The sequence below is a fragment of the Ovis aries genome, chromosome 16 (assembly GCF_016772045.2).
Source record: "Ovis aries strain OAR_USU_Benz2616 breed Rambouillet chromosome 16, ARS-UI_Ramb_v3.0, whole genome shotgun sequence".
NCBI lineage: Eukaryota > Metazoa > Chordata > Mammalia > Artiodactyla > Bovidae > Ovis > Ovis aries.
The window spans coordinates 29,573,360-29,599,782 of NC_056069.1; the positions used below are offsets into that span (position 1 = coordinate 29,573,360).

Sequence of the window (26,423 nt, forward strand, 5' to 3'; positions counted from 1 at the left end):
TTTAAATGAATCAGTCATTAACAAGGAAGGCAATTTTTAAATTAAATTTTCCTTGTAATTGAAAATACAGGAAGATAAAACATAATCAGGGTTATATACAAATCATGAAGCTATTTTTGGCTTCTTGCACTGATCATTCTTTAATTAAAAGTTACAGGAAATGTCAGAGGAAACATTAAAATATCATTGCATACATTTACATTTAACATTAAGTTCAATAGAAAAGCAGTATAATGGTTCTTTGTTGTGATAGAATTGTTCTGTATCTTGACAGTGTTGATGAATATAGGAACCGATGCACGTAATAAAACTATTAAAACCAATTTGTGTATACAAATGAGTATACGTTTAGTGAAATATGAATGAGATCAGTGGATTATATTCATGTCAGTTTCTTGTTGTAACATTGCTCTATAGTTTGCAAGATTTCACCTTTAAGAAAAACTGATGAATCGTACATATTTCTCTATTATTTCTTACAATGTTCATGTTCATTTACAGTCATCTTAAAAACTGTAATTTAAAAATAAGACACAGTTTCATGAATATGATTTTTATGGAGTTAAATCATTTATTAGAAATTATTCCATGAGAATCATCAGCCCCAGATGTACTAAAATTTATGTATTAAAATAATTTATCAAGCATTCATCCTAATGTTGTCCCCAGGCTATAAAATACTTCAGTTGCAGTAAAGGCTGCATCAACAGAAAGATCTTCCCCCAAATTAAAAATGTATCAGAAATTATTTGTGCTCTTGCATTAGCTAAAAGGAACTGATGTAGTTTTCAGTTTTATCATTGAAGATGAAATTATTAATCATATAAATTTTGATGATATAAAGAATGAATTTGTCAGAAAACTAAGCCATAAAAATTGTATGATCATTCAAGATATCATAATAGTATAGTATTACTTGTATTATATATAATTATGATACCAGAATTTCACTTATAAGTTTATGTTGTTACTCAACTAGCACTATTATCCCAAATTTTATAATGAATAAAATATTTTAAGGAAAATTCTTTATATATTATCTTCAACAATACTTCCCCCCACTACATTTTAAATGAAAAGGCCTCAAATTTTTATTTTACCCTGAGTCTCATAAATGAGGTAAATCCTGGACTAGGCACTTTGATACATTGATCAAAAAAGTTCTTTTAAGTTTTATCAGACAATATTTAAGATATATTGAATAACTTATTTTTGTAGAATTGAGCTTAAGATAGTTTTGAAATGACATCAGAAATTGCATCTAAAAACTAATCTCAGAAGTCAGCGTTTTTTTTTTCAGTGTCCTCCAAGATATTATTTTGCTTAGTTTATTTTATTATTCTACAGAAAGCCAGTAAGATTCATCCATCATCAACTTTGACATTTGAATTTCAATATACATTACTCAGAGAAGGCTTCAAGGAAGTCTTTTCACTTATCAGATCTGTATTACCAAATTATGTTAATTTTTCATGTAAGGCATTGAGGTATTCATTGAAGTCTATACAAATATATCATTTGGACTTTCAAATTTTTAATATGATAGCTTTTATAAAAATTCCTATACTTAGGCCTGTGTACTTCATATTAATCAGCAGCGTTTCTCAATTTGCAAATAATAATATATTACTAGAGAATGACACAGATTTCCTGGAAATTTTAAAATGAGCTTATCAACATTCATTCACACCACTGTCCCAAAAGGAATTTTTAGTTTTAAAAACATATAAAACTGACTAGGATTGCATATTTTAACTATAGATTATTTCGATTTCATTATATTTAGCAAGTTTTGAAAAACATCAGGTTTTTTGATTAACTATTGGGGCGAAGTATCTGTGTAAATGCTCTATTACAAGAATGTTATAATGCGTCTGTGTATCGGTCATACTCATTTTTCTTCTGCTATCCTAATGGTTCACGCTATTTCTTTTTTCTCTTCTGTTGCAGAATGATTCTTGGGGAAAGCAGTATTCCTACGCGCTCTTCAAAGCGATGAGTCACATGCTGTGCATTGGATATGGAGCCCAAGCCCCAGTGAGCATGTCTGACCTGTGGATCACCATGCTGAGCATGATCGTCGGGGCCACCTGCTACGCCATGTTTGTTGGCCACGCCACAGCTCTAATCCAATCTTTGGATTCCTCAAGGCGGCAATATCAAGAGAAGGTAATTAGTTTTATCTCTAATATATTCAACCAGCTAGTTTGTCAATTTAATTAATAGCATTCAGATAAATAAACTATGCCCTGTATCGAAACTATAATGAGCTGAAATGTTCAAAGGAGGAAACCACAATGTTTCCATATTTTGAAGTTTTTTCAAGATGGTCCTCATAGCTTTTGTTTCCAGTTTCTCTCTTAAATACATATTTTCTTTAAAAAAAAAAATCTGAATTTTCATTCACAAAAAAATAGCTCCATGTTTCAAATGTATGAAGCTGATTTGAGGTGTTGTCATGGTTCATGCTCTGTAATTTTTAAACAGTTACGATAATATAAAGACTTCTGCTGTACATGTTAGAAAAATGTGAGCTGATTAAATGCAGAGAGACGGGCATTGCACGTGTCTCTGCCTCTCTGCATGTTGCAATCATAATTTATATTAAGTCCATATGCATAGCTGAACATATGTTGCCCTTATATCTAGATAAGTCATCACATACCCTCCAGTCTTTAAAATGCATACTAACAGCTGCTATCATGCATAGTGTGTTAATTGAAATGATTGCTGTACTAAACTTTTTCAAAAGAGAGAAAGTAGATTTGTGCACTGATTTATTCATTGGATTTTGTTTTAATATGCTGAATTATTTGGTTGGTACTAGACACTGGATAATCAGACAGTACTTATATTTTTCAGTAACTTTCTGACAGATAAGAATGTTTTATAATTGAAGGAAGAATTTCTAGTGTGGGAGCTCTGTTGAATATGATAGAATATATATATATATGCACCTTGCTAAAAAGCATACCTGAAAGTAATGGTTCAAACAATTCTAGAGTATGTCTCCTGATGAGTAATGACAGCTTAGACTCATAAATTCTTCACCAAACAGGCAAAGGTCATTTCATTTGTGACTTTATTTACAGAAGTTTTCAACAGTTTGTGTTTGCCATAATTCATCATCAAATTCTTGATCTTAGGAGGGTTTGGTAGAGGATAAAGGATACTGGAATAAGTTTTTGTTACTTTCTGACATTTGAAACAATTTAGTCAGGAACAGCTGGTCGTTTAGGTGAGTGGCATTGAGTCCCTCTCCTGCGTCTCCCTAAAAGAGGCCCTGAGAACCTGGCAGGCATCACCAGCCTCTTTCTGCTGAGGGCTCTGTGCTCTGCCAGGAGCTGCTCTTGGATGAGACCCAAGATGTCAGGCTAGCCTTGCTGCATCACTCAGATCTGGTCCACAGAGAAGCCCTCAGGCATCCGTCTCTTAGCCCATCTCTCAGCACGACTGCTTCCTCCATCAAAGACGAAGAGCCTGTGTCTAGCCTTCAGTTTCTTGGCAGAGTCACACCCCAGTGTCCACAGGGTATTTGCATGTTCTCAGATGTGAATTGGACTCCAAACTCATGTCTCTTAACTATGTGAACTTACTTCAAAGATCTCCAAGCGACTTTCTTGATGTCCCCCTGAAAGGTCAAGGGTTAGAAGGTAGCCCTCCCACAGCCCTATCCCAAAGCAGGCTGGGGAAGGGACTCACAGAAGAGCAGTCATTCCCTTCAAAGAGGTCTGCTCACTATTGTTGTCAGGAAAGTTCTCTTTCTGCTCTCTGACCTCTGTAGACCTTCAATGAGATTGACACCTTTAGAAGTCTTCATTGGATCCCCATTTACAATTGTAAACCTGTGTAGGAGAGAACCTGTTACATAACCAGCATCCTGATATCTCAGGTTAGCAGCTCAGTAAACATGAGGAAGGAAGAGTAAATCCTAATCTAGCAGATTTTTAGACCTTTTATTTTAAAATCTCAGTTCTTCTCAAAACTTACTCCACAGATAATATAAATAAATCATAAACATACATATATACATATACACATGAGTATATTTTTTAAATTTATTTATTTTTAATTGAAGGATAGTTACAATATTGTATTGGTTGCTGTCATACATCACCATGGATAAGCCATAACTATACATATGTCTCCTCCCTCTTGAACCTCCCACCCTATCCCATCCCATACCTCTAGGTTGTCACAGAGCTGGTTCATTGTTGAATTACCTATTTAATTGTTTCCTGGTCAGATAAGTTTGTACATCTTGATTTAAACAATGAACTGAAAAGATTTTTGCTATTAATATGTGTGCTCTGAACATTTAACATTTTGTCTGCTCTCTGCCAAACCCCCTTGTATTTTAAGTGCTCAATGAACACTTGGGAAATGCCTTATCTAGACATACTCCCCACAGTGAGCATTCCATCTTCTTAAGTTGACCTTGGGTAGGTACTACCTTTTCTAGATATATCCACAGTTCATCTAGTCTTTTTAAATGAAATTGCTTTAGATCACTCTGTATCTTTATACTGTTGTGTCTCAGTTCTTACACTTCAGCACCCCTGGGAAGCCTACTATTATTTCGAAACTTGTCACTCTCTTTCCCGTCAAATAATTCTAGTAAAAGCAGCTTTAGGTGTGCAGTTTTCCTTTGTAATAAGCAAAAATTTTAACACAAAGCACATTATGAATTTAGAATAAGAAATTTTCAACTCACCTTGGTGTACCTGACATACATGATTTTTTAGTGTGAAATTTGAACATGACAAATATTTAATTGTATGAGGAAATTATCAAATTGAAATAACTATATACTGAATAGCTTCAGAATCCGAGACATGAAGTGTATATTAATCTAAGGCAGGTTCAGCAATGAATGACTTGTTTAAATAGACTGTCCTTTCTAATGATAGAGCATGAGGCAGTAAGCCAGTGCTGCTCTGGGCTTCAGATATTGTGTATGTTGCCTAAAATTGTAAAAAAATACTGCTGATTCTTAGTTTAATAATGATAATAAATTTAACATTATAAATTTATCCAAATGGACAAAATTTTATCATGTCATCAAATGTTTATGATCCCTTTGGAATGAGAAGATATAGTTTAACATAAGTAGTCTCTCAACCTTGAAGGTGAATTATGTAATCCTGAATGAAATCATGCAGTTGTGCATTTTATGTAATCATATCAAAAATGTTATATTCTAAACCTAGTCAGTTCAAGCAAGTGGGTTTTTTTTTGTTTTAATGAATAATCCATAGATTCTTATTCTTTCTTATAATAAAAGACTGTAATCAGGACTATCATATAAGCTTCTTAAACATAGAAATATTTTTAATCAATCTAGTCTTCCAAATTTGTGTAAGGTAATGTTATGAATAAAGACAAAACACTAGGCACTAAGACCTGCTCTCATTTTTGAACTAGTCAAATCCCATTTATAGTAAAGCAAATTTCAGGTCATTTGAAATGAACTGATTATGGATAATATGCCCTTCAAAAATAATTTGTTGGAAAAAGAATGGTGCCAAACCAACTTTTAAACTTATGGATCTCATAGCCAAGTCTCTCTTCCAACCAGAATATTACTGTTCTCAGAACAAACCAAATGATTCTGATCTGCCCCCATACCTTTCATCCTACTCCTGACATACTTTTACCCCTTTTCCTGTTTACACAGTTTCTACCCTTCCCTTTGGAAGACTGTGATACCTTCCCTAATTATCCTAACCTATAATAATCTGTTTATTGTGTATATTCTATCTGTTCCAGAGGAATATAATACTCTGATAGGAAGATCTGAGTCTTTGTTGTTGTGTATTTCCTCCCCCATACACAGAAACCTCAGTGCTGTGATGCTCAGAGGGGACAGTAAGGATTAAGAATATTTATAGTTGTCCAACTGTGTTTTCTAGCAAATAAATGGGAATAAGTTTATCCTTCGAAATTTTTGAATTCTGTCACTTGAATATACATGAGAGCATCTTTTTCAAAATGTTGATCCTGTTGTTTATTTATATGTGTGTAAACATATTGCTTCAGCTGTTACAGCAAATACTTATGTATGTATGTATGCATTTGGCTTACACACAGGTCATGTTTTGGAAAGTAAATTTTCAATATGCTTTCCCTTCTGCAATTCTGAGATTGGTTTCCTGTAAGTAAAAGATACATTATCAAAATATCTTTCACTGGGGTTGAAGCCATTTCTTGGTTCCTGGATTGATCAGTAGGGTGCTCTGCTTTAAGCCATGAGGAAACCCTTTGTTTCAGAAAGAAGGATGGGAGAGATTGTCAGAACTGTCATGTGATTCTGAGTCTTCAATTTCGAAAAAGCATTCTATGACTAGAGTAATGGCAGATGAAAGGGGGAAAAAATTGGAGTAATGGCCATTGGCCATGATGATTTATAAATAATAATTAATATTTAATGATACTTTAATATTCCATTAAAAAGAAACAGGTTGCCTCTTATTTTGCATCCCATCTTCATTATGTGAAGAAATTAGTCAGTTGAGCTTCTAATTTGGTTTGCTGGCTGTGTAAACTTGTGATAGTGTTTGTTGTGATAGTATTTGTCGTCAGAAAAACAAAAGGTCTTAGAAGTTATAATGATCTTGAAAATCAAACTGACCCAGTATTTAAAGGAAAACTGACTTGATGCCCTCATTTTCATTGGAAGCATTCTTAGTGGGAAGAGGTAGCTCTAAAATTCATGTGTATTCAGCAAAATAGCTCATATGATTTTCTTCATTATTTGTAAATGAATGTCTTCTTCCGCTACAAATAAGAATGCTATGAGCAGAATCCCACATGGTTCCTTAATTCAGCTATTCTATATACTTTTGCTTCCCAGGAGCTGAATTTATTGTACTCAGATACGTTAAAGTGGTAGTGCTGCCAAACATTCTCAGGCCAGGACGGTTCTCGGACTGGGAATATTTGTGAGATTTTCTCATAGAAAACTAACAGTGCCACAGCCCTGGGGTAAGCTTCATTTTGCCACTTCAGCTGCTAACAAATCAGGCTCCTGGCAAATAATACTTTACATGTTCCACTGGGAGAAACATTTTTACATTAACTATGAGTACTGTTTTAAAGATAGGTCAGAGCCAAAGAACATTCAAACTACCGTACAATTGCACTCATTTCACATGCTAGCAAAGTAATGCTCAAAATCCTTCAAGCTAGGCTTCATGAGTATGTGCACTGAAAATTCCCAGATGTACAGGCTGAATTTAGAAATGGCAGAGGAACCAAAGATCAAACTGCCAACATTTGTTGGATAATAGACAAAGCAAGGGAATTCCCAAAAAGCATCTATGTCTGCTTCACTGACTACACTAAACACTGTGACTGTGTGGATCACAACAAACTGGAAAATTCTCAAAGAGATGGGAATACCAAACCACTTTATCTCCTGAGAAACCTGTATGCAGGTCAAGAAGCAACAGTTAGAAGTGGACATGGAACAAAGGAGTGGTTCAAAATTGGGAAAGTATTGCATCAAAGCTATATATTGTCATCCCATTTATTTAACTTATTTGCAGATTATATTATGCAAAATTCTAAGATTGCTGGGAGAAATATCAACAACCTCAGATATGCAGATGATACCATTCTAATGTCAGAAAGCAAAAAGGAACTGAAGAACCTCTTGATGAGGGTGAAAGAGGAGAGTGAAAAACCTGGTTTAAAACTCAACATTCAAAAAACTTGAGATTATGGCATCTAGTCTCATAACTGCATGACAAATAAATATAAGGGGAAAAAATAGAAGCAATGACAAATTTTATTTTCTTGGGCTCCAAAATTACTGCAGACGGTGACTGCAGCCATGAAATTAAACAATGCTTGCTCCTTGGAAGGAAAGATATGACAGACCCAGACAATATGTTCAAAAGCATAGACATCACTTTGCCGACAAAGGTATGTATCATCAAAACCATGGTTTTTCCATGTACAGATATGAGAGTTGGACCATAAAACAAGCTGAGCACTGAGGAATTGATGCTTTTGAACAATGGTGCTGGAGAAGACTCTTGAGAGTCCCTTGGACTGCAAGGACATCAAACCAGTCAATCCTAAAGGAAATCAACCTTGAATATTCATTGGAAGGACTGATGCTAAAGTTGAAGCTCCAATACTTTGGCTGTCTCATGTGAAGAGCCAGCTCATTGGAAAAGACATTGGTGCTGAGAAAGATTGAGGGCAGGAGAAAATGGGGGCGGCAGAGGATGAGATAGTGGGATGGCATTATTGACTCAATGGACATGAGTATGAGCAAATATCTGGAGATAGTAAAGGACAGTGAAGCCTGATGTGCTGCAGTCCATGGAGACGTCATTTAGCGACTGAACAAAATCAATGAGAAAGAGAGAGGCTATTAATTTAACCAAGAAGAAAAATAGAATTTTGCCAGTTGTAAATTTTTATTTTACCACTGATTTTCAATCTTTGTATTTTAATATATCCCACTGGTACCTCTTTCATTCAGTGATAATTTCTGTATGAAACTCCATATTACATGCTGAAATTTCCTGCATCTTTGTTGTGAATAAGAACTGTAAAATTACTAAAGGTTTGTCCTCACCAATCCTTCGTTTAGTTCTTTGCAGGTAACATTTACCATTGGCAGTATAGCTGACAGTTTCTTGTAATGGCTGTAAAGTAGAGTTGCATTTTCTACTCTTTTCTGTTATTGATTGATGTATGGATATTATCTTTTAGAAATCTGTGAATTTTCATTTGAATGTCCTCCTTTAATTTTTTTTAATTTAAAAAATTCCTGGGGTATAATTAATTTACAGTGCTATGTTAGTTTCAGATGTACAGCAAAGTGAATCTGTTATGTGATAGTCCTGTCTGGACTCTTTGTGACCCCCGTGGACTGTAGCCTACCAGGCTCTTCCATCCATGGGATTTTCCAGGCAAGAATACTGGAGTGGGTTGCCATTTCCTTCTCCAGGAGATCTTCCCGACCCAGGGATTGAACCCCGGTCTCCCACATTGTAGGCAGACGCTTTACCATCTGAACCACCAGGGAAGTCTGTTATACATATGTATATATCAACTCTTTTTAAAATTCTTTTCCCTTATAGGCCATTACAGAGTTTTGAGTAGAGTTCCCTGTGCTATACAGTTCAGTTCAGTTCAGTCGCTCAGCCGTGTCCGACTCTTTGTGACACCATGAATTGCAGCACGCCAGGCCTCCCTGTCCATCACCAACTCCCGGAGTTCACTCAGACTCATGTCCATCGAGTCAGTGATGCCATCCAGCCATCTCATCTTCTGTCGTCCCCTTCTCCTCCTGCCCCCAATCCCTCCCAGCATCAGAGTCTTTTCCAATGAGTCAACTCTTCGCATGAGGTGGCCAAAGTACTGGAGCTTCAGCTTTAGCATCATTCCTTCCAAAGAAATCCCAGGGCTGATCCCCTTCAGAATGGACTGGTTGGATCTCCTTGCAGTCCAAGGGACTCTCAAGAGTCTTCTCCAACACCACAGTTCAAAAGCATCAATTCTTCAGCGCTCAAGGTCCTTATTAGTTATCTCTTTATGTATAGTAGTGTGTATGCGCCCATCTCAATCTCCCAATTTATTCCTCCCTCTCCCCTTTTCCCCCAGGAACCATACATTTGATTTCTACATCTGTAACTTTGTTTCTGTTCTGTAGATTAGCTCATTTGTTTTTTATATTCCACATCTAAGGGATACCATATGATATTTGTTTTTCTCTGACTTACTTCACTCAGTATGACAGTGTTTCAAGTATTTTGATGTATTGTATTTGGTCCCTTATATGTCATAACACATAAATACATTATTAAGCATCTTTATAGGGCAAAAGATTGTCACTAAGATTCACTAATCTGACAAGATCCCACAATGTACGAGAAATACTGCATGGATTTGCATTTGTTTAATTAGATCACTGAGATCCATTTGAAATGTGCCTTGAAGATTGCAGAAGAAATCAGTAGACAGAAGTAGTCACCATGGGAGAAATGTCCTAGAAAACAGCACTAACTGTGAGAAGATTCCTGACAGACAGGAACAAAAGATGCAAAGGCCCAGAGGTGGCTATGTGTGTTAGATATTGAGGTGTCTAGTTTGAATGCAGTGAAAACTACCTTGATGGGCAAAGTATGAAATAAGATTGGGTTATGCTCTGCCTAAGAATAATTTTCAAGGCTGGAATGATGAGACTTTTGTGTTACGAAAAAGATATCCCTTGCAAAATTTTAGCAATGGGAGGTAGTCATTGAAACTGTCCTTTAAGGAAGTGAATCACAGTAGTACATGAAATATGCTGTACTCCTAACTGAGATTGTAAGGGTGCAAGAGCAAGATCACTTCATAAATGCTTACTGTTAGAATCACTAGCACAAACATATTAACAGAACAAGAAGGCCAACCTTTTAAGTAGATAGGGACACTTGGGTCAATAAAATTGCTGGAAACAACAGTCTTTTCTAACGAAGTAGGATCCAGAAAGTCTTCAGAGTTAAGATGTCATATGAGTTGAGTCTCACAGAATCCAGTTTTTATCCATTTGATGTGTATTTATTGAATGCTTACTATGTGACAGGTCTGGTACTGGATGTTTTGCATACAAAGTGAGCAAGTATATATGGTGTCTTCTCTCATCATGTTTCTTATAGTACAGTGGGATGGGAAGTGACAAGATTTATTGAGAGCAATCAATTATTATAAAAATTTTAAGTGCTCAGAATGGAAATGTATATTAATCTCTCTGCTAAGAGATTTTAAGTCTTTGGCTTGATTCATGTGGGATACAGTGGGAGCGAAGAAAAATAATATTTAAGAAGAGATCTAAAGAGTGAATAGAAGATAGTGAAGTAAACAGCATGGGAAAAAGCAGTGAGTGTGAAAAGATTCATCAGGATTCAGGAACAGACAGAAGGAATGTGTGATTAGAACTCAGAGATAAGTGAAACGGCTCTGGACGAGACTGGAGAGAGACTGACTTAGGTCAGGGTGGATGGCACCTCATAGGCCTACTTAACTATGTTGTGTTTTAGTTAAATGTTATGAGAGTCTGGTAAAACTTTGAAGCAGAAGAGTGGTACGTTAGATGTAATTTTTTAAAAGAGTGTTCAGTCCTCAGTGTGCATAATAGATTAAAGGATAGCAAACATAACCTAGTGTTCTTTGTCATTATGTAAACGCACCAGTGCTGTCTTGCAGAGTCCCAGGTAGGAGTTCAAATTTCCAGGTAAAAGTATTGAATGGGATGGAAATACTAATAGGCCATTCCACATTGAATAAATACTACTCGGGGCAAATGCTGAGCTGCTGTAAGAAGATCCAACAATTTAGTGACCTAAGGAACTGCATCATTTTGCTAAAAAGCTCTGCGGGATGAGAGGCCAGGTCAGTGGGATGGCACTGCTCCAGGTGGTCATTTTCTTCCAAGTTGTTCCTCCATTGTCACCTGGACAGTATTTCCCAGCATTTCCTGTGAATCATCATTACCTGGAGAGCTCGTTGAAACAGATTCATGGGCCCCACTTCCAGAGTTTCTGATTCATTACACCTAGGGTGGAGCCTGAGAGGTTTTATTTCCAACAATATCTCAGCTGCTGCTTCTGATCCAGAGACAACCCTTCAAGAAGCAATTCCCTAGGGTATTGTTCTAGTTTGCATGTTCTATGCCTTGGACATGTCTGCATTCCAGCTCATAAGAGGAAGGAGGGACACACACGTGACTTCGACTCACATCTCATTGTTGAAAACTTTCAATTGATGAGAATTTCTCAAGGAAGAGGAGACATTTAGTCTAGCTGGGCAACTTTGCAACCAGTTAGCAATCATGTTGGAGAAGGCAATGGCAACCCACTCCAGTACTCTTGCCTGGAAAATCCCATGGACAAAGGAGCCTGGTAGGCTGTAGTCCATGGGGTCGCTAAGAGTCGGGCATGATTGAGCGACTTCACTTTCACGCATTGGAGAAGGCAGTGGTGACCCACTCCGGTATTCTTGCCTGGAGAATCCCAGGGACAGAGGAGCCTAGTGGGCTGCCGTCTATGGGGTCGCACAGAGTCGGACACGACTGAGCGACAGCAGCAGCAATTATGTACAATATGGAAGAGGCAGAAGATGGATTTAGGTGTGAAATTCATGGCCTCTGCCACAGATATTATAGTAAAAATGAGGAGTCAGAAAAACACTTGGAATTTTCTAGGAAGCATACATTTTGGATGGGTTATGAAGTACTTGAAAAATAGTAGTAGATCCAAGGCTTAAAGCCATTTGTACTGATTTGATAAGTAATGGAGAGTCATTGAGATTTTGAATATGTCCTGACACTATAAAAAGACAGATAATAGAGAATGAGGAGATATATGGAACAAGAGATGATAAAGAAGAATAAAGAGATGAATAAGAAGAATAAAATGGAGGGAAGAACTGATGTCTTCCATTGAGCCATCTGTTGGTAAACTCGGAATGTGTTATCTCGAATGCTTTTTATGCACCGTAACTTATCTACCAGGGTAATGAAGTATCTTTAAATGAAACATTAGTGGAATTTATACCTTATTAACAGATGTATTACTGTTAAAAATCTATTATTTCAAAAATTAGGTACCAATCATTTTATTTACTCTTGCTTTTTCATTGTGGTCTGATTATCATTCATACTGAATTATCAATGTGGATTTTTCTGTCATTTTCAGTGAAAAACAATTCTTATAAAACAGAGTTTCACCAGATGTGTCATAACATAGCATTGACTCTTCTCTATCTAAAGTCAGAATTTTTTTTTCTGTCTGAAGAATATATTCAATGAAATAAGAACTCATGAATTTAGAATTGAGTATACTGATAGTCTCAACCTGAAATACAGTTTGAGAACATTTGATATATAAATGAAACAAGTATAAACCACTTTAATGCAAAAAGAAGTTGGGCATGACTGAGCAACTGAACTGAACTAAATATTTTACTTAAAAGATACATTGTTTTGTTTAAATTATACAATATTTACCAAGAACAAAATGCAATATGATTATTGTGTTTATTATTATGCTACTGTTAACAATAACAAAACACAATAGCAAAAATTTTACTTAAAGTATGTCTTATGTTATCAACCTAATATATAATGATAGGATATTGAGCATTATCAGGTAATAATATAAGACATACTATAATTCAGATGATAGCATAAGATAGATGATTATATTCCATATTCACTACTTCAGCTTTGCCAAGAGAAATTAACTTAGAATAGTATATTCATTTAAAAAGATTTCTTGCTGTCCTAATTCACCAAGTTATTATTAAAATTAATGAAGTAAAATTTTGAAAGTTATTTTAAGCAACTGAGGAAAAGTCACTATTGAAATACTTAGCATTAGCATATTTTATGAAAAATTATCTTCAACTTTAGTATTGTATTTTTATTAATTGAAAATTAAAGAGGATCTATGATGTCATTTAAATGACAGAAATAGATTATTTTAACTTTTTTTCCCAATGAGAACATAAAATACTGAATTTCGTTTCAATGGTATGATTTCTTCTTTACTTTCCCAGGGGTCAGATGATCATTAGAGCATCAAATTATTTTTTGTTTATTAACAGAAATATCTCACTTATTTGGAGCTCAAATTAATAGTAATCATGACTTCCTGAATTAGGCTCCAGCCCTGAATTTAGTGAAAAAGCAACACATTAAAAGTAGACGAAAAGCTGCTAAAAGTAGGTGCATGGAGAGGAATGGAGGACAAAAGCTGTAAACAAGATCAGGAACAGGAAAAGATAAAAGCCACTTTCAGCTCTATGGCCCAGTGCAGTGTAGGACCAAACTCGCCTGTGTGCCAGGGTAGCTTTCAACTGAGTTAGATCAAGCTGTGATTGGAGGATTCCCATCCAGCATCTGGGCCCCACCAAATTTGGATCAGTTTATAAAATGTGCTTCCCTGGTGGCTCAGATGGTAAAGAAATCAGCCTGCAATACAGGAGAACTGGATTTGATCCCTAGGTTGGGAAGATCCTCTTGAGGAGAAAATGGCAACCCACTCAAGTATTCTTGTCTGGAGAATTCCATGGACAGAGGAGCCTGGCAAGCTACAGTTCAGTTCAGTTCAGTTCAGTTCAGTCACTTACTCATGTCTGACTCTGTGACCCCATGAACTGCAGCACACCATCCTTCCCTGTCTTTCCTCAACTCCTGGGGCTTGCAAATTCATGTCCAGTGAGTCTGTGATGCCATCCAAGCACCTCATCCTCTTTCGTCCCCTTCTCTTCCTGCCCTCAATCTTTCCCATCATCAAGGTCTTTTCCAGTGAGTGAGTTCTTCACATCAGGTGACCAAAGTATTAGAGATTCAGCTTCAGCATCAGTCCTTCCAATGAATTCATTGAATTCATTGAATTCCTTTAGGATTGACTGGTTGGATCTTCCTGCAGTCCAAGGGACTCTCAAGAGCCTTCTCTAACACCACAGTTCAAAAGCATCAATTCGGCACTCAGCTTTCTTTATAGTCCAACTCTTCCATCCATACATGACTACTGGAAAAACCATAGCTTTGACTAGATGGACATTTGTCAGCAATGCAATGTCTCTGCTTTTTAGTATGCTATCTAGGTTGATCATAGTTTTTCTTCAAAGGAGCAAGCATCCTTTAATTTCATGGTTACAGTCACCATCTGCAGTGATTTTGGAGCCTCCAAAAATAAAGTCTGACACTATTTCCACTGTTTCCCCATCTATTTGCCATGAAGTGATGGAACCAGATGCCATGAGCTGCAGTCCATGTGGTCGCAAATAGTTGAACACAACTGAGCGACTAACACACACACACACATAAAATGTGTTTTACAAAGAGAGTTCTTTCTGTTTTGCTGGCATCTGGCATGCAGATTGTAAAGCTCAGCTGGCCCTACAGACATGAGAATTTGGGGTCATAGGTGCTGTTAGAGGTGATGAGGTTCCAAATCATACAATGTCAGTACCCAGACAGTAATACAGAGTTCACACTACTCCCTATAAAGTATACATTCTCAGACAGCCTCATGGGGACATTCTCAGACAGCTCCAGGGGAAGATGATAGTTGTGGCATTTTGTTTTCTAGTTTATCTAACCTTCCTTTTTATTTTTAGCTGCATTTTCCATGTAGTCCATTCATAGTTTTCAGCCACAATATTTAGTACTTAAAAACAAACCAGAAATTCTACAAACAAACAAACAAAAAAAAAAAACTGAAGGACACTTTTTTGAAGGTGGCAGACATTGCTTGGGATTCCCAGGTGGCTGAGTGGTAAAGAAAAATATTGCCTGCCAGTGTAGGAGATATGGGTTCAGTCCCTGGGTAGGGAAGATCCTCTGAAGGAGGAAATGAAAACCCACTCCGGTATTCTTACCGGGAAAAATCCCATGGGCAGAGGAGCCTGGTAGGATATAGTCCGTGGGATCACAGAGTCAGACACGAAGGAGTGACTGAGCACACACACAAACATTACTTAAAGTGTCAGAAAAATTTACGAAGAATAATTATTCTAAAATATATTTAAACTTTTTAAAGGGTGAAAGGATAAAAGCCTTAATCATCCTGGAACTTTTCTTTATTGAAACATTGTTCCCTGATTGAATGATTCATTCCCTTCTTGGCAATATTATAGCGTTCTAGTCATACACGCTCCAGGAAGTTGTATGTTGGAGAAATCACAAAATTTAAGACGTTAAATTTACAAATCAGTTCTCTGTTCTTTTTATAAATGAGTCAGATGACTAGATTCCAAACTTTGAAACATTAATAAAGTATTTATGCAGTCACAGTGATTGAAATTAGCAATATAAAAAATCTAGCATAAAGAATATCACCATATTTTATAAATATATTATAAAACAGCATCCCCTTATCATCTCAGATTTACATATTAATAACTGGAAAGTGAATCTACACAATTATAATGAATCATAAGAGTGCAGTGGGGCTCATCAGTATTAGAATATATCTAGGAGAACTATTGGAAATTCCATGGTGGTTCAGTGGTCAAGAATCCACCTGCAGTGCAGAAGATGCGGGTTTAATCCCTGGTCTGGGATGATCCCCTGGAGGAGGAAATGGCAGCACACTCCAGTATGCTTGCCTGGAAGATTCCATGGGCAGAGGAGCCTGGCAGGCTGCCGATCATAGGATCCCAAAAGAGTTGGGCACAACTTAGCAACTGAACAATGACAACAGAGCTATTAAAAAACTAACAGAAACCTTGATTAAATAGAGTTGGGAGACCAGAAAGGGGATCTCACACTCCAGAGCAATAGCAGATTCCAAAAGGAAGAAGAGCGCTCTTCTTTGCTGTCTATGTATCAACCACGAAAAGCATGCACTCTTGGTTTACCCTAGCCATCCCACCTTCCTTTCCCTCCCCTTGTTATGCAGGGACTTGCACATGGCTCGTCTTGGTTGCAGACCCCAAACTGCAGTTTCCTGCTGATCCTCAATAAACCTATCCTTGTTGGGGAAGTACATGGCAGTATACTTGTTTCTGATCAACAAGACATACCTGCATTTTTAAATGGCTAAATTATCATCCAGGTCTTCAGTACTATTTAGAGAAATTAGCTGGAGAAGGCAATGGCAACCCACTCCAGGACTCACCTGGAAAATCCCATGGATGGAGAAGCCTGGTAGGCTGCAGTCCATGGGGTCGCTAAGAGTCGGGGACGACTGAGCGACTTCACTTTTGCTTTTCACTTTCACGCATTGGAGAAGGAAATGGCAACCCACTCCAGTGTTCTTGCCTGGAGAATCCCAGGGACGGGGGAGCCTGGTGGGCTGCCATTTATGGGGTCGCACAGAGTCGGACACAACTGAAGTGCCTTAGCAGCAGCAGCAGCAGCAGCAGCAGCAGCAGAGAAATTAGCATAAACATTTTCTTAGTTTAAAAGCTAAATTAAATTATTTGCTTTTAACTGGAAAGAAGGAAGATTTTTCTAGTTAGATATCTTTATTATGGTTTTCAAAGTGTTAATCACTCAGAGTCCTGATTGACTCTCACACCCCCATGGACTGTAGCCAGCCAGGCTCCTCTGTCCATGGGATTCTCCAGGCAAAAATACTGGAGTTGGTAGCCGTTCCCTTCTCTAGAGCATCTTCCCAACCCAGGGATCTAACCCAGGTCTGCCGCATTGCAGATGAATTCATTACCGCCTGAGCTACCAGGAAACCCTTTACTCTCAATCAATTCATGTTTTAGAGATAAGAAGGTTTAGACTGAGAGATGTTAAGTTACATTTCATATTCACACATCTAACCAACAAAAAACAGCATTCTTATTTTTCAATTCACTGTGCTTTGAAAGGATGTATATGTTACTAAGGAGGATAAAATTTTCAGAAGTACTTTGCAGCTCAGTCTTTGTGCTTCTTTTCCAGCTCCAAAAGCAGACGATGACATCCAAAGAAGACCACACTATTAGCTAAAATTTCCACTCTAAGACTGTAACATTTATATAAACAATTTTTTTTAAAAAGGCAGAAGTGGTTAGGTCAAACGTTTAATAAGCAGATTAATTACATTCTTCCTTGGTTCAGACCTTGTATTTGGTGAACTAGAGTGTAAGTGAGCATTGAAACCAAATATAAATAGCTTTTCACTTAAAAATTATTTTTCTGATTTTTATTGACAATAAAATAATATCCCACAGATGTCATGTTCCAAAGTTTTTCTTTGGCCAACTTTGATGTAACATACACATTCAGATGTCTGTGAGGGTAATTAATATCTTATTATATTTGTCATTAAATTTTAAACCTTGAAGATGTATTTGGCACTGTATATAGCTTTACAAAAACCCGAAGTAATATATAGATTAAAAGATAGACAGTGTTTGCTGTAGCTGTTAAGTATTTATCATAGAATTTCACAACAAATCTATAAAAGAATTATTTTACTTTTTTAATGGCTGGTGGAACAGTGGTCTAAATGGATTATAAAACATATCAGGACACAGGCATTTCACTGTTTGAGAATGTAAATAAGTCAATTCATGAGTTTTGCTAGCAGAATTGCACATGTTGCTGAGATACTGTGTAAGCTGATTTTTTATCTAGAAAAATCTGTGGAAGAAATCTGTGGAAATATTATGTTAGTATTTTAATATTTTATATTTTAAAATAGTATGTATTTTTGACATTAGCTGGAAATAGCCAATTATTGTAAATGAGTGAAAGTTAATGTTTGTTTTTTTTTTTTAATTTCTTCATGGAATTTGAAACTTAGTTGCAGATTTTGAACTTATATACTCATGTTATCAAATAGTAATTTTTTTTCAGGAAAATTAGTCCACATTTTACAATAATTTAAAAGAAGACATAGTGGCATTATACATACAAAATGTATCGTGGCATAATAATCTCTACAATTTACTAGAATATTTGAGTGATAATGTTGGCCCTAATGTTTCTACAGTGATAGAAAGGGCACCCTAGGATCTATTACTTCTATAGAAACTTACCTGAAATTCTTATATATTAGACTTCGGTGAGTTCTGATATTTTCTCTTGAAATTTTCCAGAAAAAAATATTAAATTATTTTCAGAGGTATCAAGTTTTATGAAGAGTATATCCCATTAATAAGCTACTTATTCTTATGCATCTGATAACCCTATACTTAATAAGATTCCTAAAGAAATTAATTTTAAGAAATTGTGTAAGGAATCTAGCTTTGTAACCTTGAAAAGAGCTTTGCAGTATCATAACAGCTCTTTTCTGAAGGAAAACACTGTATGATTCAGTGAAGCTGAAGATAGCTGCTAATAATTACTGTGCTCACAGCACACTTCTCTTGACTGTGCTCTAGAAAAAGAAATAGCATTTAATATTTTCTAATTTTACAAAGAATAAGGAAATTAACCTTAATTTGTACAAGCAACAGGATGTCTTAATCTCTTAGTCCCAGAAAGTTTCCTATGTTGTAAATAACAAAAAAGTTTCCATTATGATCATCTGACTCCAAAATCAAATATAAATATATCTGTAGTATGTAAGTGTTAGTCACTCAGTCATGTGTGACTCTTGGATTGTAGCCCACCAGACTCCCCTGTCCGTGGAGATCTCCAGGCAAGAATACTGGAGAAAGTAGCTATTCCTTTCTCCAGCTGATCTTCCTGACCCAGGAATTGAACCTGAGTCATTCATAAGGACTCCATCCTCCCAAAGGCCCTATCTCCTAATATTGTCACCTTGGAGTTAGGTTTCAACATGAATTTTGAGGAGACACAAATATTCAAACCATAGCAAAAGCTTTAAGAATTTGACTCAATAATTATTTTTTTCAAAGTACCAAAGAATAATAAAATATGCTGAATGGTATGCTGGTCATGGAGATAATAGAGAGGCACTACATTAAGAACTGTGAAACCTGGTTTTACTCCTGACATTTATTAACTAGATGTTAAACTAGTATAAATAAATTTGCCACCCTAGACCTCTTTTCTTCATCTGTAAAATGACAGGATTAGAAGCTATTATCTGTATGTGCCCTGAGCTCTGAGTGTCTCCTTTTGTACTACATTTATGTTAATTTCCCTTGGATGACCCAAAAGGAGCTTTAAATGCCTATTGGGTCACTCTTATAAATGTAATTCATTAATACTTTGTAATGGTTTGGGAGTATATATTGGGGAAAATATTTGGGGATATATGGTGAGTAAATTCTCTTTCTTAAATTTTATTCTATGTAAATTACTTTCAGGACTTATGCTAACATTTTTAATATTAAGAATTATATTTGATATACCCCTCTTGGGGGATTTTCTTCCACTAGTTTTGGGTTTGTAGCTGCAACCTAGTTTGTTACGGCATTACACAATTATAGTAACACCCAATCACACAGCTACCTGACTTCCAACTGTCTTAAGTAGGTCATTCACAAAACCAAAAATAATTAAGCTAAAATGCTCCTGAATCTTAGGGAAATAGTTGTCAACATGTAGGTAGTGTTTGCATAACTGAATCACTTCGGCTGTACACCTGAAACTTACACAATATTGTAAATCATGTGTACCTCAGTGATATAAATAAATAAAAAAATTTTAAACAGAAAAAGAAATGTTTGCATTTCTTGCCTTCTCAAATTCTAAATAATATATCTTTATCTGTTTTTCCAAAAGCCATTGTTTCTAGGTTAGTTTGAGCAAGAAGTCTGACAAGTTAGGCCTTAAAGTTTGTGGGTGATTATGTGCAATCCAGACCCCTAACTATTTGGAAAGTTACAGTTTAAAGTAGGTTAGATCACAGAGAAAGGAGGTAGAAAAACACCAATAGCAGCAGGCAAGGACAGTTTAATGGAAAGCCAACAGTACTACATAATGAACCTCTGAGATGAGAAAGGAAGCAGACACCTTGGGAAAAAGCAATCCAGAAATATGGAAAAATCCAGGCAGTAACTACCAAACTATGTATAGTATAGGAAGCATTTTTTATAATGCTTACCATGAATCATCAAGAACAATTTAAATTATGTTCAATATGCTCTGTTTTACTCCTGATCAGGAAGTGAATGGTTTGAGAAAGATTTAAAATCACAGAGTTTTAATATTTGTGCAGAGATTTTTAGCTTTGAGATTTGGGGGTAAATGAAGTATCTTCATGTTTCCTTGTAGTTAAACTTTTAGTATGTTTATGTAAATAATTTAATTTTGTGCCCTTTTATTGTTTGAACTTCACTGGCCATATTTCATGGTGTCCTTGTTTATGCCAGAGCAAGAGCTTGTTACTAATTAGGTTGGACATGAGGCATTCTCTTCAGTCCACGGGAACACATCTCTTCCTTAAATTTTATGACTGAGTTCAGAAGCCATTTTTAAAACAAAAACATTTATTTTTAACACATTAACCAGTGCACAAAATTTCAACTAATCATGAACTAAGGAATGGAAATTAGGTTTAAGAAAATGAGAAACTGTTTAACTGTCTCAAAACCTTGAGTCTTTGAGTGATGCCATGTCTTTCAATTTATTCCTTATTGGTATCTGCCATTTCCCTTGGTTCATTTTTACTTGAGCACTTTCCTTAAGAGAGAGTTTACAACTTCACAAGGCACACATTTCTTCTGAAATGTTTTAATTTTATGAACATCAAGCCATCTATTAATTTGGCATCTCTCTTTTCAGGTCCTAACCACAGTCCCTAGTTCTGCCAGGGACAGCTAAACAAAGAAGTCAAACTCTTTCTTTCCAAAAATTTTTCTTTTCCAGGAAAGCGGGGTTTTCTCAACAGCTCCTACTATGTATATTTTTTCTCACATTACAAATTCCTGATTGCTTTCTTGGTGTTTTAGATCAGTAATTCTCAACCTGGGCTGCACATCTGAATCAACAGAAGCCTTCAAAGATAATACGATCAGGAAGCTACAACATATTTACACTAGCTTCACTAACATTATGGAACACATAATCCACAGAAAACATGGCATCTGTTTTGCGTGTGAAGGACGCGATTCAGTTTCGGCTCCTCAAGGAGGTTATTGTATGGCCTTAGACATCCTTTTTACCTCCTCAGTATTTCCATGAAGTTGGAAACATAACCAGGTTTACTCTGCCTACCTCATATGGTAGATAGAAAGACAAATGTTCTTTGTAAACTGTTCAGTTCAGTCACTGAGTCGTGTCCGACTCTTTGCGACCCCATGAATTGCAGCACGCCAGGCCTCCCTATCCATCACCAACTCCCGGAGTTCACTCAGACTCATGTCCTTCGAGTCGGTGATGCCATCCAGCCATCTCATGCTCTGTCGTCCCCGACTCCTCCTGCCCCCAATCCCTCCCAGCATCAGAGTCCTTTCTAATTGTAAACTGTAAATCATCATAAAAATGTTATTCTTTGTTATCATCACCCAGTACATTTAAAAAACATGGATTGCTTTCTAATAATTCATTTTGTCCGAGTGTCTGCTGACTCAGCATGTTCTCTTCTGTAGTCTTTTCTTTTCAGTCTTTCCTAGCCTTTAGAGAGTTTTCCCCTCTTCCTTATGTACTTGAATGAAATAAAACAACCATGGGACTCCTCAACAGATATACATTTGTGGAATGTCAATAAAAAGAATAAAAAGGAGAATCTAAGTTATTAAATGGCTTCCTAGGCTTAGTCACTGTCCTACTGCTTTTTAATGTTTTAAATATACATAAAGAATAGTTATCTTTAGCATTTTTATGTGTTTGGCTAGAACATATTCTGCAACTAGGAGAAAATTTTTCTGGTCTTTGCTCTTTCACTAACAATTTTCTACAGTCTAATAGAGTTCTAGAGAAATTACTTGGAGAAGAATAATGAGGCATATGAATTTAATAAATAGTAAGTATTAGTCTGCTTTAGGAAAACAATTTATAATCATAAAATCTGCGAACAGCAAGAAAAATCTATGTAGTTTCTCTTTAAGCATTCATATTTTCATTTATTTATAGGCTCCAGTTTCCTTTTCCTTCTTCATAAACTTGATGCTAAAGTAGAGAAGATATGTGAAACAATCTATATTTCAACAGTTTTCCTCATCTGAACCATAGTATGCTATTGAAGATGTACTCAGTGTTTTCTGAAGCACTAAAAATATCTGCATTAGTACAGAAAAATATTAAGTGCTGGAATTTCTTTTTTAAGTTTGGAAAATTGGGAATCTGAATGAGTTGTGTTATAGTTAACACTTTATTTTATGGTAGTTTGCAGATCCCAGATTTACTTCCATTTTCAAGGGTTTTATTCCATTCTCTTTTTTTTTTAATTTGATAATATTAGGGAAATATATTTGTTATTAAATAAATATGTGAGTAGTTGTTTTTCACACTGTAGTATTTTCACATACTCTATTAGTAGAGAAATAGAACCACATGAGTATGGTGTTATATTTTTGAAGGAAAGATAAATCTCATACCATTTTTATTATTGTAAAATAAAAATTAGCTGATTTTGTTTGAATTCCACACAATGAAAGAAAAATTCTCATCAAACATTGAATCCACTAACATAGTATTATATTAACTTGCTGTCGTTGTTATTAATTTGGAAACTTGATTTAACAACATTCAGAGTTAATACTGTCTATTCCTGGAGCTTGTCCTACATCACCTTAGCTCAGCTTAAGCTGTAATTAAATTTTGTTATGCTCATGTTCCTGAATGATCAATTAAGTCCATGATTTTTACACTTCTTTACCAAGTACAATTAAAGCATAGCAAAACTTAAACACATACACTAGAATGTTTTGGAGTATAAACTAAAGCCACTTGTCTCAATATGAAAATTTATTATTGAATTCAAATTTTATAATATATTCCATAATTTATCTCATTTTAGTATTACAAGGCTTTGAATTTCTCCCCATTGAAGGAAACTTATGATTCAGGTATATATGATATATAATTCTATATCTTCTCTGATGCTCTTGTACTCTGTCCTGTATTTCCAGGTTTAAGGTACCAGTCAGATCAGTTCAGTGAGCAAGGAGAATGGTACTAGGAGAAGCAGGAGGAATACTTGGAGGGTTTTAACCAAGGCCAGACTTTATGAAACAAACCAGGTTTTATTCATGGTCAGACTTACATTTTAGAAGTACTAGTTACTGGCTTACGAATAGATTATAGTCAAAAGTTAACTATTATTTAGAGACCAATTAAAAGTTTATTGAAATCAACTACATAAGAGATAATGATGACTTGGACTGTTTGTATAGGTAGGGATGAATGGGTGAACATATTTAAAAAGCATACCCAGCATTATTACTTGGCGATTTTAAAAACATTTACTGACATATTCAACAAAATGAATGTACTTCAGGACCATCATGCTGTGAAAAAAGTGCCAGATGCAAAAGATTACATATTGTATCAGTGCATCATTGTAAAATTATAGAAAAGGCAAAATAAGTGACAGAGGACAGATTGGTAGTTTTCTAGGACCAGGGGTAGGACTGTTAGGATGACCACAAGGGAGAATGAGGGAGATTTTGGAAGTGTTAAAAAATTTGGGTATGGTAATGATTGCTCATGAAAATGTACACTTAAAGTGTGAGTTTTATTACATGTAAATTATAGTCCAGTAAGGGATTCCCTCTGAGGACTCTGATGGGGAATCTGCTGCAGACCTGTCTCATCAGTTCTATCAGCCTCAGCATTCTCTCTGTTCCTTCCCACCACCTTTCTTTCATGCAAGTCTGTCTCTGTGTCCAAACTATCCCTTTTTATAAGGATATTGTGCAGTGGTAAGGAATCCCCCTGCCAATTCAGGAGATGCAAGAGACACGGGTTTGATCCCTGGGTCAGGAAGATGCCCTGGAGGAGGAAATGGCAATACACTCCAGTATTCTTTCCTGAAAAATTCCAAGGACAGAAGAACCTGGTGGGCTACAATCCATGGGATTACAGAGTCAGACATGACTGAGTGACTGAGCATACACACATACTCCAGTAAAGCAGTAAAGAAAAAAAAAATAATGTGCATCAAATAAGGTTTGCCTATCAAAATGGTGTATTAGAGAAAGAAATACAAGGAAGCCAACTGCAGTGTTTTGGTCTCAGCTACTGGTAGGAAGCCATCATTTGTGCTATATGGTAAAATGAGATGGGGAGGGGGAAATTTCAGCTTTGAATGTGTTAAATGTGAGAGCCTTATTACATGTCCAAGCAGAGGTCCCAATTAAGCAATTGGATATATAAATATGGATTGAAAAAAACACTAGTGTGCAAATATACAGTGAGGACTTCATTATATATAAATTATATGCATATAATTCAGAGCCAGAAAACTAGAGAATGACAACATTCTCTATCAATGAATGTTGATACAGAGAGAAGAGGGGCACTAGAATAATTTCCAAATTTCTCTGTCACCTCTCATTTCTATTTAAAATGCCTATAACCCACTCTAGCTGCCAGCTGAGTTATAGGAAAATGCCTGGCTAAAAAAGATTCTCATTGGCAATGACTACTGATTGAAAGTATCTCCTTAAGATCATTCAGCATTGAGAAGAAGAAAGATCAAACTAGTGTCATCATCTTGAAGTGTCAGATGATTTTGAGTAATTACAACTTGAGGCCATGAATACTTACCAAATGAAATGAGATCTACTCCTGTCAGGATAACTTAACAAAAAATCTTATTGATTATTAGGAACCATGTAAAACCCTGGCCCCTTTTTGATTGAATAGAACAGAATTGGAAGCTGCTTCGTTTTACTGTCTCTGCTCACCTGTCTTTGACTGTGGATATCCGATGATGACCCATTCATTCATTTATTGGACCTACTTCTTCACTTTGACTAATGGTGACTCTGATACCACATATGTGTTGACTCACCTTCATATTGTATCTGATACCCCTGTTCTTGTGGTGGGTCCAATATTTTAATAATCAGTTACTTTCATCTTATGCTAAGATGTTTCCCTGACAAGCATGCTTTGTATTGTCCTGCCAAATAGTTCACTTTAATAGGGCACTTTTGCTAGTTAGATTGTAAGTCTTTGTCATCTCTCACCATTTCAGGAAATAATTTGGAAATTTTGATGTTGATTTGGTTCTGGAAAGCTAATCAATTATTATATCAACAAAAGAGTATTAGTTTCATAATGCTAGAGTTTATAAAGTTTGAATCCTTTTCTTTTATAAATCCCATGACTGGTTTTCTGAAAGTGTTTTCTTTCCCTTGATACTATTATGCATGATGTTGGTTTGCTATCAAATTTAAAGCAGGGTCAATAGATGTTAATAAGTGATGGCAAGTGCAGATTACTGTTGTTCAAAGTGAACTGCATATATAAACATATGTTCAGAAGTCTATTTCTGTATATTGATGTATATATGTACATATGTATATATGCAGAATGCAAACATGAATATGTATGTGTGTTTTCTTTTAATATCAGTCACCAGTATTCACCTTTTGTTAAAGGCTGGGACTTGTTTAAATAAGACCTCTAAACTTTTTCTCATTCTACAGTGCTATACTTAACATGATTTTCTAATACCATCTCCCTACACTCTTTGGTGGTTTAGTTGCTAAGTTGTGTCCAACTCTTGTGACCCCATAGACTGTTACCTTGGCTCTTCTGTCCATGAGATTTTCCAGGCAAGAATACTGGAGTAGGTTGCCATTTCCTTCTCCTGAGGATCTTCCAAACCCAGGGATTGAACCCAAGTCTCCTGCACGGCAGGAAGATTCTTACCGACTGAGCTACCAGTTACTGATACTACCAGAGTAGCTACCCTACTCTCTGGCAGGTATTTACTAAAAATTATGGTAATAGTTATATAATGTAACTTCTCCATCATATTAAAATAGATACTTAAACTGTCCATGGTAAAACTGACAACATATCAATACTTGGGTCTGAAACATGGGTTTTCACTGCTGCTGCTGCTAAGTCACTTCAGTCGTGTCCGACTCTGTGTGACCCTATAGAC

At 36.0% G+C, this 26,423-nt stretch overlaps 1 protein-coding gene across 1 annotated transcript in view; it reads left to right on the top strand.

Annotated features, from left to right (window-relative positions):
* The window catches only part of HCN1 (hyperpolarization activated cyclic nucleotide gated potassium channel 1), a 452,456-nt gene that overhangs the window by 319,101 nt on the left and 106,932 nt on the right, over positions 1-26,423 (top strand). The window contains exon 4 of the mRNA XM_015101304.4: positions 1,951-2,169. Within this exon, the coding sequence (XP_014956790.2) occupies positions 1,951-2,169 (219 nt within the window). The remainder of the gene's footprint in view (positions 1-1,950; positions 2,170-26,423) is intronic.